At 45.0% G+C, this 14,364-nt stretch overlaps 1 protein-coding gene across 1 annotated transcript in view; it reads right to left on the reverse strand.

The window, feature by feature from the left end:
• Positions 1 to 14,364, reverse strand: part of ADAMTS17 (ADAM metallopeptidase with thrombospondin type 1 motif 17) — a 346,933-nt gene that overhangs the window by 267,370 nt on the left and 65,199 nt on the right. The window contains exon 4 of the mRNA XM_036844635.1: positions 10,488 to 10,660. Coding sequence (XP_036700530.1) covers positions 10,488 to 10,660 — 173 coding nt within the window. The remainder of the gene's footprint in view (positions 1 to 10,487; positions 10,661 to 14,364) is intronic.

Genomic DNA, 14,364 nt, shown 5'->3' on the forward strand with positions numbered 1-14,364 from the left:
AGGACACCACATCTGTGTGACATGCTTAGAATACAAAAGGCTTTTCAGATGTAAATTAATCGAGGAATTAAAAAAGGAAAGCCAGTGTTTACACAACTTCAGCGCTAAATCCTTTGCAAAGGATGTTAGACAATGGCATTAGTCACTCACTTATGAGTTCACAGATGCCACAAAAATTTCTTGATCACCTGCACATGTACAAGGCACTGGGGAAATAACGACAAAGGTGTACACACAGTCCTACCTAGATGAGCTTATAGATGGTGCAAAGACAGTAAGCAGGGTGGGTTTTTTAAAATTCTGTTAAATATGCATAATATGAAATTTACATTTTTAAGTGTATGGTTTAGTGGCATTAAGTACACTCAGATTGTTGTGGAACAATCACTACTATCCATCTACAGAACTTTTTCATCTTCCCCAATTGAAACTCTGCAGCTATTAAACACTAACTCCCCATTCCCCATCCTGCTCTAGCCCCTGGCAACCACCATTCTACTTTCTGTCTCTATGAATTTGACTACTCCAGGCACTTCATTTGAGTATAATCATACAGTATTTGTACAGTATTTATACTTTTGTGACTGGCTTATTTCATTTAACATAATGTTCTCAAGGTTCATCCCTGTAGCGTGTGTCAGAATTTCCTTCCTTTTTTAAGGCTGAATGATAGTTAATTGAGTGTATATACCACATTTTGTCTACCCATTCATCCTTCAGTGGACACTGAGTTGCTTCCTCCTTTTGACTATTGTGAATAATGCTGCTATGAACATGGGTGTACAAGTTTCTGTTCATGACCCTGCTTTCACTTCTTTGGGGTATATACCCAGAAGTGAATCATATTAAAATTCTATTTTTTTTAAGAACCATCATACTGTTTTCCAAAGGAGCTGCACCATTTTATGGTCCCAAGAACAGTACACAAGGGTGCCCATTTCTCCATATCCTTGTCAACACCTGTTATTTTACAATTTTTTTAGTAACAGCATTTTAATGAGAGTGACATAATATCTCATTGTGGTTTTGATTTGCATTTCCCTAATGATTAGTGACACTGAATATCTTTTCATATGATTACTGGCCATTTGTGTATCTTCTTTGGAGAAATGTCTATTCAAGTCCCTTGCCCATTTTAAAATCAGGTTGTTTAGTTTTGTTGTTGTTGTTGTTGAATTTTAGGTGTTCTCTACATATTCTGGATATTATCAGGTATGTAATTTGCAAATATTTTCTCCCATTTTTTGAGTTGCCTTTTTACTCTGTTTATAGTGTCCTTTGATGCATAAAAGTTTTAAAATTTGGTGAAGACCAATTTGTCTACTTTTTTCTTTTGTTGCCTGTGCCTTTGGTGTAATATCCAAGAAATTATTGCCAAATCCAATGTCAGGAAGTTTTCCCCTATGTTTTCTTCTAGGATTTTTATAGTTTTAGCTCTTACATTCAGGTCTTTAACCCATTTTGAATTAATTTTTGTATATGATGTTAGGTAAGGGTCCAACTTCATTCTTTTGCGTGTACATATCCAGTCTTCCCATCACCATTTGTTCAAAAGACTGTCACTTCCCCATTGAATGGTCTTTGTAGTCTTGTTGAAAAGCATTTGACCACATATGTCAGAGTATATTTCTGGGCTCTCTATTCTATTCCATTGGTCTATATGTTTGTCTTTATGCCAGTATCACAGTGTTTTGATTACTATACCTTTGTAGTAAATTTTGAAATCAGGAAATGTGAGTCTTCCAACTTTTTCTTTTCCAAGATTTTTTTGGCTATTCAGGGTCTCTCGAGAGTCCATGCAAATTTTAGAATGGATTTCTCAATTTCTGCAAGGAAAAATGTTGTTAGGATTTTGCTAGTGACTGCATGAATCTGTACATTGCTTTGGGCAGTACTGACATCTTAATTATAAGACTTCTAATCCATGAACATCAGTGTCTTTCCATTTATTTATGTCTTCTTTAATTTCTTTCCATCAATGTTCTGTAGTTTTTAGTGTACAAGTTTTTCACCTCTTTGATTAATTCCTAAGTATTTTATTCTTTTTGACACTATTGTAAATGGAATGGTTTTCTTAATTTCCTTTTCAGATTGTTCACTGTTAGTTACAGAAATGCAACTGATTTGTGTATATTGGTTTTGCACCCTGCTAATTTGCTGAATTATTTTATTAGTTCTAATTTTTGTGTGTAGGATTTCATGATTTTCTACATGGCTCATGCTATCTGTAAACATAGATAATTTTACTTCTTCCTTTCCTAATTGGATGCCTTTTATTTCTTTTTCTTGCTTAATTGCTCTGGCTAGGACTTCCAGTACTATGTTGGATAGAAGTAGTGAAAGTAAGCATCCTTGTCTTGTTCCTGATCTTAGAGGAGAACTTTTCAATCTGTCACCATTGAGTATTACATTCACTATGGGTTTTTCATATATGGCTTTTATGATGTTGAGGTAGATTCCTTCTATTCCTAGTTTGTTGAGTGTTTTTTATCATGAAAGACAGATGAATTTTATCAAATGCTTTTTCTTCATCAATTGAGACGATTATGTGATTTTTTCCTTCCTTCTGTTAATGTGGTGTATTACACTGCTTGATTTTTGTATGTTGAGCCATCCTTGCGTTCTAGAAATAAATCCCAGTTTGTCATGGTGCACAGTATGATTCTGGTTTGCTAGTATTTTGTTGAGAATTTTTGTAATAATGTTCAAAAGGGAAATTGTTTTCTTATTCATAAGGAACTACAGTTTTCTTTTCTTGTAGTGTCTTTATCCGGCTTTGGTATGAGGGCAATGCTAGCTTCATAGAAAAGAATTAGAAAGCATTTTCTCCTCTTCAGTTTTTTGGAAGAGTTTGAGGAGGATTGATTAATTAGTTCTCCTTTAAATGTATGGTATAATTCACCAGTTAAGCTCTCAGGTTCAGGGCTTTCCTTTGTCAGGAGATTTCTGATTACTGATTCAATCTCCTTACTAGTTATAGGTCTATTCAGATTTTCTAGATCTTTGCAATTAAGTCTTGGTAAGCTCTGTGTTTCTATAGGTATCTGTCCAGTTCATCTAGGTTATGATCTGTGGGTATACAATGGTTCATAGTATTCTTTTTTTTTTAATTTTTGAATTTTATTTTATTTTTTTATACAGCAGGTCCTTATTAGTCATCAATTTTATACACATCAGTGTATGCATGTCAATCCCAATTGCCCAATTCATATAGTATTCTTTTATAATCCTTTTTGCTTCTATAGAATTGGTAGTCATGCCCCCACTTTCATTTCTGATTTTAGTAATTCAAGTTTTTTTAATTAATCAGTCTAGCTAAAGATTTATCAATTTTGTTAATTTTTTTGAAGAATCAATTCTTGGTTTTGTTGATTTTTTCTATTGTTTTTCTATTCTTTATTTTATTTATTTCTGCTCTAATCTTTATTATTTCCTTCCTTCTGCTAGCTTTGAGTTTAGTTTCCTCTTCTAGCTCTTTAAGGTGTGAAGTTAGGTTATTGATTTGAGATCCTTCTTTTAATGTAAGCATTTTACAGGTATACATCTCCTTCTGAGCACTGCTCTCACTGTGTTCCATAAGTTTCGGTATATTGTGTTTTCATTTTAATTCAGCTTTATGCATTTTTCTCATTTCCCCTGTGATTTCTCCCTTGACCCACTGGTTGTCTAAGAGTGTGTTGTTTAATTTCCACATATTTGTGAATTCTCCAGTTTTCCTTCTGTTACTGATTTCTAACTTAATCCCACTGTGGTTGGAGAAGATACTTTGTATGATATCTTTTAAATCTGATGAAACTTGATCTGTAAGCTAATATACAGTATATCCTGGAGCATGCCCCATGAGCATTTGAAAAAAAAAGTATTATCCTGCTGTAATTGGGAAGAGTGTTCTGTATATCTTGTTAGATCTAGTTGGCTTATTGTGTTGCTCAAGTCCTCTATATCCTTACTTATCTTCTGTTTAGTTTTCCTATCCACTACTGAGAGGTGGGGGGGGTGGGCGGGAGGTAAACTATCTAATTATTATTTTAGAAAACTGCATATTTCTCATTACAATTCTACAAATTTTTGCTTCATATATTTTAATGATTTGTTATTAGGTGCATAAATACTTGTAACTGTTATATCTTCTTCCTGTATTGAAACTTTTATTAATATACAGTATCCTTCTTTGTCTCTTGTAACTTTTTTTGGAAGGCAGCTATGCTCACCACTATACCACCAACGCTGCACTTGTAACTTTTTTTGACTAAAGTCTATCTTGTATCATATTAGTATAACCACTCATGATCTCTTATGGTTACTATCTGCATGGAATATCTTTTTCCATTCTTTTACTTTCAATTTATTTGTGTCTTTTGATATAAAATGAGCCTCTTGTATACATTGGAGCATTTTTTTATATTCATTCTGCTAATCTGTCTTTTGACTGGAGAGTTTAATCCATACATTTAAGATAATTACTGACAAGGAGGGACTTACCTGTGCATTTTGCTATTTGTTTTCTATATGTTTTATAGCTTTTTTTTTGGTCCCTCATTTCCTACATTACTGATTTTTTTGCATGTTAAATTTTTTATGGTGAAACTTCTTAATTCCCTTCTCATTTCCTTTTATGTATATTTTATAGCTATTTTCTTTGTGGTTACTATGAGCATTACATTTAACATCCTAACATTACAGCACTCTGATTTTATACCAGCTTAAATTCAATAGCATACAAAAACTCCGCAGCAAGATGATTTTTAAAAAGGAAATAAATGTGGAATTATAAATCAAGATAAGAACCACCGAGTAAGAACCAGACTGCTATGATAAAGAAAAAAGGTGGCCTTCTCAGAGGAGTCAGCAAGGAGGGCCCCTCTAAGGGGACATTTACACAGAGACCTAAAAGACAGAGGAGCTAGCCATCTATGAAGCGGGGTGAAGAACATTCCTGACAAAGAGTTACCACAAGTCAGAGAGGAGCTGGGGCCCCTGAGAAATGGTGGCCCACATGGCAGGAGTCTGTGCTAACGTGGAGAAAGGAATGAAGCCCAGGAGAAGCAGGTGGATCCCAGCCACATGGCCTGGGAGGGCAGAAGGGGAAGGATTTCCATATCCACCATGAGGAAAGCCACAGAGAGTCTCAGAACTGCCTAGTGACAAGGTTCTAATCCTGTTGGAAGAAGATCTTGCTGGCCATTCTGCAGCAAGGATTCAAGGGGGAAGAAAATGGAAGTGAGGAGCCCAGCAAGAAAACTCCTGCAGTTGTCAAGGTAAAAAATAATGGTGGTCAGTCCAGGGTGGAGATGGAGAGAAAAGACAGATTTGAGATATGCTCATCACCTTGACAAGGTGGTACAGGGGTCCCTCAGCCCAGGCCTGAGTCCTCACCCTGCTAAGTACTCACTGGGTCTGCACCCTGTACTCCCCACAAGCCTCTCTTTCCTTCACTGTAAAATGAGAATGATGAAATCCACCAGGTATGAGGGGGAAGTGACATGAAATCAAGAAGCTTCCATCTGGACTGGTCAGTGCATCACAAACACACTTCCTTCCTTCCTCTCAAACATGGGCCATTGGGCTACTGATTGACATAGATCTAATACAGCACAACTATAAGATGCTATGAAAACTGTGAGCACTTGACACCAAATTCTCCCAGCTGTGGATGTGCTACTACACACGTAGGTCCCGCAAGCCCCCTGGCCTGCCTTGGGGACAGGGACTTGTCTGTGTTTAGCTCCTGGGGTCAGAGTGGCACATAAGAGTTGAGTCAGTCCCCTGCCCACAGAGACCCAAGTGGGAGGGCAGTGAGGGGTGGGCGCCTGGACACTGGCACCAGATGATGCTGGAGAGAAACTGGTTGGAATGAAGGTGGCAACCACTCCAGCAGATTTCCTTCCAAATCCAGAGGATCTAAGGAAACAGAGCTGCTTCAGTCCTACACAGCCGCAGAAAACACTGTCTGACAGGAAAGAGAGGGGTTGGCTGGCCTCACCTTCCTGCTGGCTGCACCTGGGGGCCCTGTCTAATGACAGGGCTCCTCAGCCCAGCCACAATCCTTTCCCATCCTCCTGGCTTAAAGATGATCTTACTAACAGAAATCCCTTTTCTGAAACAGCCACAGGCAGGATAGAATTCTTCAGATTTTCTACACTAGAGTTTGAGAAATTGAAAGATGGTGGTGATGGTGGAGGGCGGCTTTGTTTAAAGTAAGGTGCATTGTCTGAATGTAACTTGTTTTTAAATATGCTGAAGAGCAACCCACAGCTAGAACAACAGAAACAGGTTGCCAGCGGTGAGAGTCTGTGAGTGGATCAGACACTCTGCTTTCATTTGTTTTCTGGCCTCATCAGACTTGCCAAGAAACTCCAAGGGCAGATGACTGAAGGGCTAAGTGTCAGTGTACAAATGCCACGTGCCCTTCACCAAAGTGCCACTGCTCTTATTAGGTAGGCCTCGTTAAGAAACATATAAATCCCAAATTAATGTGGTTGGCCCCAGATTTGCCCTCAGCAGTGGGATCTGGAGCCTCTAACATCATAGTACCAGCAGCTGAAGAGGACTGAAGAGGGTCAAATTAAAGCCAAGCATCACCACCACTCAGCCCCTGTAGTTCAGTCCTTATAGCCCATGGCTCATGGGGAGAACAATGTTCCCACATACAACCCCTCTCCCAGCCTGTGATAAAATAGCTGCCCTTGTCCAAATGATAAAATTATGAAAGCAAACATCAAACTAGGAGCTTTGCCTTATTACAACTTTAGTTGTTGTAATGAATGTTTATTCCTTGGATTTGTGCCCTGGACAAAAAATATAAATGAGATAAAATTACCTACAGGTGAAAGAGTCTGGTGCCAAGCCAGGTCCCAGCAGCCCACCTCCTGGGCTTCCTCTGGGCAACTGCAGCACTGCAACCCATCATTAATCAGCCACCGGGGAGACCTGGGCTTGTGCAAATGTGGAACTCAGAAATATTTCTCAGAAATCAGGGCCAAGAACCATTAAAAGTTAACAGAAGCAATTCCACTTCTGGGTCCATACCCAAAAGAAGAGAAAGCAGGGACTGAGACAGACTGTACACCATGGTCACAGCAGCATTGTGCACAGAGCCTTAGGAGGAGGCAACCCGAATGTTCATCCATGGATGAAGAGACAAACAAAATGTAGTCTGTCCACACAATGGAATATTATGCAGCCAAAAGGAAGGAGATTCTGACACCTGCTAAAACATGGACCAATCTGGAGGACATCATGCTGAGTGAAATAAACCAGTCACAAAAGAACAAATACTGTGTGACTCCACTTATATAAAGTCCCTAGAGTTGTCAAATTCATAGAGGCAGAAAGTAGAAGGGTGGCTGTCAGGGGCTGGGCGAGGGGAGAATGGGCTGTTAGTGTTTAATGTGTACAGAGTTTCAGTTTTGCAAAACAAAAAGAATTCTGGGATGAATGGTGATGATGGCTGTACAACAATGTGAATGTACCTAATGTCACAGAACTGTAGACTTAAAGGTGGGTGAGAAAGACAATTTTATGGTATGTATTTTTTAACCACAAGTTTTAAAAATCTGAAGAAAGAAAGAGAAAGGAAGGAAGGAAAGAAGGGAGAGGAAGGAAGGAAGGAAGGGAGGGAGGAGAGGAAGGAAGGGAGGGAGGGGGAAAAGAAGGAGGGAGGGAGGAGAGGAAGGAAGGGAGGGAGGGAGGGAGGGAGGAAGGAAGGGAGGGAGGGAGGGAGGGAGGGAGGGGGAAAAGAAGGAGGGAGGGAGGGAGGAAGGAAGTTAATGGAACTCCCAGAGTTGATGACTTTGAAAGGGAGGGTGACCAGGTGCCTCATGTTGTGCCCATGTCTTGAAAACAGATAAGTCCTGGATCAGCCCCGCAGGGGGTCCACATCTCCGTTTGCTTTGCAGAAGAGCCCATCCTACTGGGAGGTCTGCGGGTCCAAACGGTAACTCACCTTAAAGACTCTAATCTCCACACACCACCAAAGCAGCCTCAGCTTTACAGCACGGCCTGTCTGAGGGCGTGTGGACCAGACAGATGGAATTTCCTGCAAATTGATACGTGTCCCGAAAGCAAGCACTGGCAAGTCACCCTGACAGAGGTCAAGGTACCAGAGTCTTGTCTTCACAGGGGCCAGGGCTGCCATGAGGCTTGCCACCGCCATTAGCCCAGGGTGGGGTTCACGACCATATATTTCCCTGTGGCCAGTTATAGACAGGCTTGGCCTGATGGTCACAGCCCCACCAGTGACTTCCTGTGTGACCCTGGCGATGTCTCTAGCCTCCCTGCTCTTGGGCTGCCTTCAGCCATCTCTCCCCCCCCGCAGCACAGCCCAGGGCCTGGCCTTCTCTACTCACTCTCTTTCCATGAGCCTTACGTGCCTTTGCAACCAGGCACAAGGCCCTCGGGGTGGCTAAGCCCCTGCCTCGCTGCTCTTCATGCAGGGGGAGCCAGCTCAGAGCGATTCTGACACTGCCAGCCAGCTCTGTGCTCAGAGCAGGAGTCCTGGTCCAGGCCTGTCTGGGCCTAAACCCCACACTTGTAACCCCTGACCCCCTTCCCTCTCCAAAGTCCTCCTTGACCCTGATTCCACCTAGCAAGGATCTTTTCTCTTCTCTCCCTCAGCCAAGATCTTCTGCGATGCTGTTTCTACTTCTTCACTTCCTGGTCTCATTTCAGTTTGCCCCTACCCAGCTGCCACGCTCAACAATCCCTAAAGCTATCCCTTCGGGGACCTGGCTGCAGCATCTGGCATTGTTAACCACTCCCTTCCTGCACCTCTCACCTCTTTCCTTAGGGACAACCTCTGCCCAGTCTGTCTGCCCTTCTGCCAGCTCCCCATCCTCTGCCTGGCCCCCTGGGACTGGCACTCCACTGTGCCATCTGTGGGCAGCTTCTCTTCTCCCCGATGTGCTCCACCTGGACATGGCTGGCCACGCCAACAGCTGCATCTCCCAGCTGTGCGCCGATCAGCCCCAGTCCCTACTTCCAGCCAGGGCCTCCATCCTGAGCTCCTGTGGGGAACTCGAAGCCAGCTTGTCCAGACTAGAACTCCTCGCTGTGTCCCCAAATGCTCTGTTCCTTCTTTTCCCATCCAGTGGCCCCACCATCCACCCAGCCATCCAGGTTATAGCCCAGGTGTCCCCTGGATTTCTCTCGCCTCCTCCTCCTGCCTCTCCAAGCCGGGAACCAAGTCCTGTGGGTCTTTCCTCCCAGCACATCCTCCTCTCTGCATGAATGCCTCCTCCATCCCCACTCCTGCCCCTTAGTTCAGACCCTCTCTCCTCACACACTCCATTCCCAGTGCTCCTTCTTGCCTTTCTCACTCCAATCCACCCAAGTGCAGCTGCTGGGGTTGCTCTTCCAAACCTCGCTCCAGACACATTTCTCCCCTCCCCGTCGGCGGCCCTGCTCCTAGGGATGCCTTACCCCCCCTCCACATCCTGACCCTATGCACGTCCCCACCTTAAGGCTGCTCTACTCCCTGCTGCAGCCGCATCACACCACCTGCCCTCCCCCGGATGCAGCTCCTGCGGCATCCCCTGCATGACCTACCACCACTCCCCCATCTGGCAAACACAGTTGAAGGGTCAGCTCTTTCATGAAGCCTCCATGCTGTGGGGTGATCACTCCACAGCCCTCCACCCAGCCCCCAGTGCAGAGATGTCTACAGAAACACAGACACTCCATCCATCTGTGACACCACTGCCTCCTGAGGGAAGGACCGGGTCTTTTTGCATTTGCCCCCCCCAGCAACTAACACAATGCCAGGAAGTCTTCAAAAATGCTTGTTAGGAGAGTGTATAGACGGGTGGAGTTGGGATGCACACAAACATCCTTCTGTGCAAACAACCACCTGCATCTAAAATCTTCAAAAATGCTTGTTAGGAGAGTGGATAGATGGGTGGAGTTGGGATGCACACAAACGTCCTTCTGTGCAAACAACCACCTGCATCTAAAATCTGAGGCATGAGGTCCCTCCCCAACCTACCCACCAAGTGAAGGTTTCCCTCACTCCTCATTCAACAAATCAGATGTAGACGTAGGTTGCTTCCTTGGTTCCCTCAACTAGATAACCTCTCTTCCTTGCGCACGACAAGCTCTGTTTTACATTAAAGTCTGATCTTGATTCCTCCTGCTCTGTTTTACATTAAAGTCTGATCTTGATTCCTCCTATGAGACTGTTGGCTCCTTAGAGCAGGGACTGACTTAGCGTTGAATCCCCTTGGAGGGGCATCTACCCATAGAAAGGGTCTTGGGAGGCCTCTGGTGAGGAGTGCGGGCAGACTCCCATCACTGAGCAGACTCAGGCGCTGACCCCACACCAGGCTGGCGAGTCAGGCCTCTCCCTGGGGGTGCCTCCGTGTTGCCCAGGGGTCACAAGGCTGTGTATGTCCCCATCCCCCAGCCCCAGGAGAAGATGGCCAGCACCCACATGCAGAGCGCTCGTCCAAGAGGAAGCAAAACCCCTGGTAAGGTGCTGGTCCCGGACTCACCATGTTCATGACAGTGAGGATGAACCTCTGGGCGGCCTCGGCCCCATGGTACTGCACCATGTCAGCATCGGCCACCACCAGCGTCTCCACTGTGTGCTCGGTGGTCAGCCGGATGGCATTCCTCCAGCTCCCGCCAGTCTCGTGACGGCCAGCCCCTCCTCGGCTTCTCTTTTCTAGAAAACATAGAGACGTTTGTGCAGCCCTTTAGTGTACTGGCTTCCTGTCCACGCAGTGAACAGGCCTTCCATCAAGCCTCCCCAAGAGAATGGTCAGTCTTCCCCGGCCAGCGACCGGGCCCAGCGTCCATCGCCCTCTGCTGCCGCGGCCGAGCCTGCATGCCTGGGGGTCAGATGTCACGAGGGTCACGCCCGTCCACTGTGGCAGCGACGGGGCAGATGGGGCCAAAGATTACAGAATAGAAAACCTGTCCCTGCAGGGAACGGGGAGAACAGCATAGTCTGTGGAGGACAAGGAAGCCTGGGCCCAGCGAGGAAGGTTAATGATACAGACCCCCAGGCTTTCTGAAAGCACCATGACCCGCTGCTGGGCCAATGAGCAGGGGCCTGGAAGAGGGCAGTCCAGAGACCAGGCCGAGAGTCACGAATAAGGAGCTACAAACGTTAGCAGGCACAAAAGCAGTATTTCAAAAAAAAAAAAAGCATCATCAAAAAAAAAAAAAAAACAAATCACAGGACACAGACATCCAGGCCAAGATTGGAGTTTGTTCCTTCCTCACCACAGGGAAGGTATTAGTAAACAGTAAGTAATCTTCCACTAACTCTTCAGGTCAACTGATTTCCTAGAAGATCTTACTTGCTAAACAGCTATGGTCATTATTTTGAGCCCATGTCAGGATGTATGGACGCTCAAAGCTGCCATGTGAGGACTGACATACAGATTTGTGGGTGCAAAAGCCTCTAACATCAAAGGTTGATATGAATAACATGTACTTTCAGAATCCGAATGTGAATAGAAAGGCAGTTCCTTAATTTGATAGCTATTTTTTCCATCTTTATACCAGCTCACACGGAAGCCAGCTCTGCTACAACTTCCATGCAGTAAACCCAACCCACATATGCACAAACTGCCCTCATACAGTGACCCAATCATTCCAGAACCAAAGATGCATACTATAAGAAAAAACTGAAATATGGGTCATAGTGTACAAACAAGAATAGTCCGTGCAGTGAGACAAACTGAAAAACAATCTACAAATCCAACCACAGAGAAAGCCAACAATGGTAAAACAGCAGGCAGCCATGAAAAGTACAACTGTGAAGATTATTTAGTGATGTAGAGAGAAGCAGATATAAATCTATATATATGTCTTGTCAACCTGCAGGGTGGTTCCCTCCTCTCCAAAGCCAGGCCCACCTCCCATGGAGACTTCCAGGCCTCAGGAATCGAATTCGGGAAGGCAGGGTCTATTCTAAGATAAAAGGTAAGGTGTCAGATAGTACTGCCTTTGTACATGGCCAAAATGAAAGAGGCCCCTCTTTGAGGATCTCTCTCTGGACCTACACCCACATTCACCAACAGGTCCTCTCTGAACACGAGGAAGGTGGACCATGGGCGACCTCCAAATCCTGGGCTCAGCATGCCTGCCGGGCGCTCACTGCCTGGATCAGGCCAACCTGCCCAGCTTGGAATTTGTGATGAGCCATGTCACCCTCATTTTAAAGCAGCAGAAGTAAAGGGCCACCCAAGCAGAAGCTTTGCTATAACCAGCTCACCCACATTCTCCCAGGCGACCACAAGCCAAACTGTGCCTCAGCTCCTCCCAAAGTTGGGATTTATTGCCCACCTCTCAGCATCCCAACTCATGAACTCCTCTGCAGCTCTTCCCCACACTGGCTGCTTGTTTTCACACCATGTCTATATTTTCTGGTTCCTGTATGAAAAGAACTGCATTTTTAGCAGGGTCTAAAGGACGCACTACTAACATTCCTCTGGGAGATGGCGAGCTTAAACACGTAAGAGGCGAGTACTAAGAAAGGCAGCCCAGCACTCCCCACCAGAGGAGCAGATCACCCCCTGGACATTTCACACATCAAAATGATGCACTGGGCATCACCCTTTCAAGTAGGAACAAACAAGACCTGCCCCTCCCTCCCTGATGGACCTTGGAGAGCTAATAAACAGGGTATCATAAAGGGTAAAATGCTGCACGTTAACATATGCCCAGAACACTCAGTCACAGGTAAAACACAACAGTCAGGTGCTCTGTGGTTTTTAAAGGGTTTGTACTACAGCTACCTCATCTGTCCCTTTCACTGCCCCCAGCCCCAGGCCCAGCACGTGTTGCGAAGTAAACACTCACTGAATGAATGCATGCTTGAGTGAGTGAATGAATGAATACATGGATGAATGAGAGAGTGAAATCCCTATTTCCCACATAACAAAGCTGAAGTCAAGCACTGGGCAGGGGTAAATTTGGCCCTAGAACCCAGGCTTCACCCAGCAGCTCTGACCCTCCTGCTTGCATTGGCTTTGGGTGCGAACATGTTCCTCACTGTTGTCTGAACTTAAAACACGGGGATGGGAAAGGCCACAGAAAACTCAGTGGGAAAGGATGCTGTATACCGACTTGGCTGCTGCAGGACCTGACCAGGAGGAGCAGCCTTCAGTGGCTGCTCCTTCCGCTCAGATGGCCTCCACTCGCACCAGGCCCTTGAGCAACAGCAGCAACTACACAGCCAGCTCCCAGGCCATGTGTGCTCTTACCTGAGCCCCCCTCACCAAGAACTGCTAACTGGGGCTGTCACGCCACAACCACGCTAGGCTGGCTGGTGACCCCCACATACCCCAGGGCTCTGTCCTGTCCCAAGCACAAGAGGAGAGGCCCCAAGCCTCGATTCAGACCCCCACTGCTAGGTGGGTTTCAAGAGATCAAAACTTTTCAGATTTCAAAAGGCAATGCGGTGCCCGGGCCACATACTGAATACCCCCTCCAGTGAGGTCTAGGGCAACAAGCCCTCATCAAAGGCACCACTCTTTCTGCAGTGAAACAAGTAAATAAAGATGCTCAACAGTCTGTGCAAAAGCCTGGATTGGGTAATAGCAGGTAAGAGACCGAGGACCTGCATTCCCTATCCCTGCAGGTGGGAACAGGGGTGGAGGGGGAGGGAAGCTCACCCTCCTCTTCTCTCCCTGCTCCCAGCAACACCTCCACCAGCAAAGCTCTACAGCCATCACTTCTGATGGTTCTTCCTTTCCTACAGGGAGAACAGAACCATAATCTATTTTTACCTTTAATTCCATGAACTGCATAAATATACCCTAATAAACAAAGTTTCATCAATACAAATATTCACAGATTATAAGCATATTGAAAAGCAAGAAGAAAAACACCAATTTCATAATAACATGGGTGCTGGATTTAGACCTCACAGGAGAAGTCAAAGTTCAGGCCAGGCAGGCGTGCAGCCACCTGGGGGCCCTCCAAGCTCACTCGGTCATTAGCCATCTCCCTCCACTGTGGGAACAAGGGAGGCAGCCCTCACCCCACTGATGAGGACAGACCACAACCTGCAAGGCCCCAGGCCCTCTCCTGTTGTCACAGACACTGGGGATCATTCCCAAGTCCAGCCCAGCAGTTTCTTTTGCCAGCACATTGCTGGGGCTTGGTGCTGACTTGGTAGATTTTCAATCTCTGGCTTCATATTATTTTTCTTACATTTATTTTCCTTTTGCCTCAATTATCCATTAAAAAAGAAAATTGTGTGTGTTTATGCAAGTTACCCTGAATCTTGTTTGGAACAAGCTGCGGGAGAGAAAAAGACAAGGAAGAAAACAAGGGTATTCTAAATGTTGTACTTTTAGCATATTCAAATTATTACTTATTCTAAGAGTTTGGAGACTGATGAAAATGCTGAGC

This window comes from Balaenoptera musculus, chromosome 2, assembly GCF_009873245.2.
Source record: "Balaenoptera musculus isolate JJ_BM4_2016_0621 chromosome 2, mBalMus1.pri.v3, whole genome shotgun sequence".
Classification (NCBI taxonomy): Eukaryota; Metazoa; Chordata; class Mammalia; order Artiodactyla; family Balaenopteridae; genus Balaenoptera; species Balaenoptera musculus.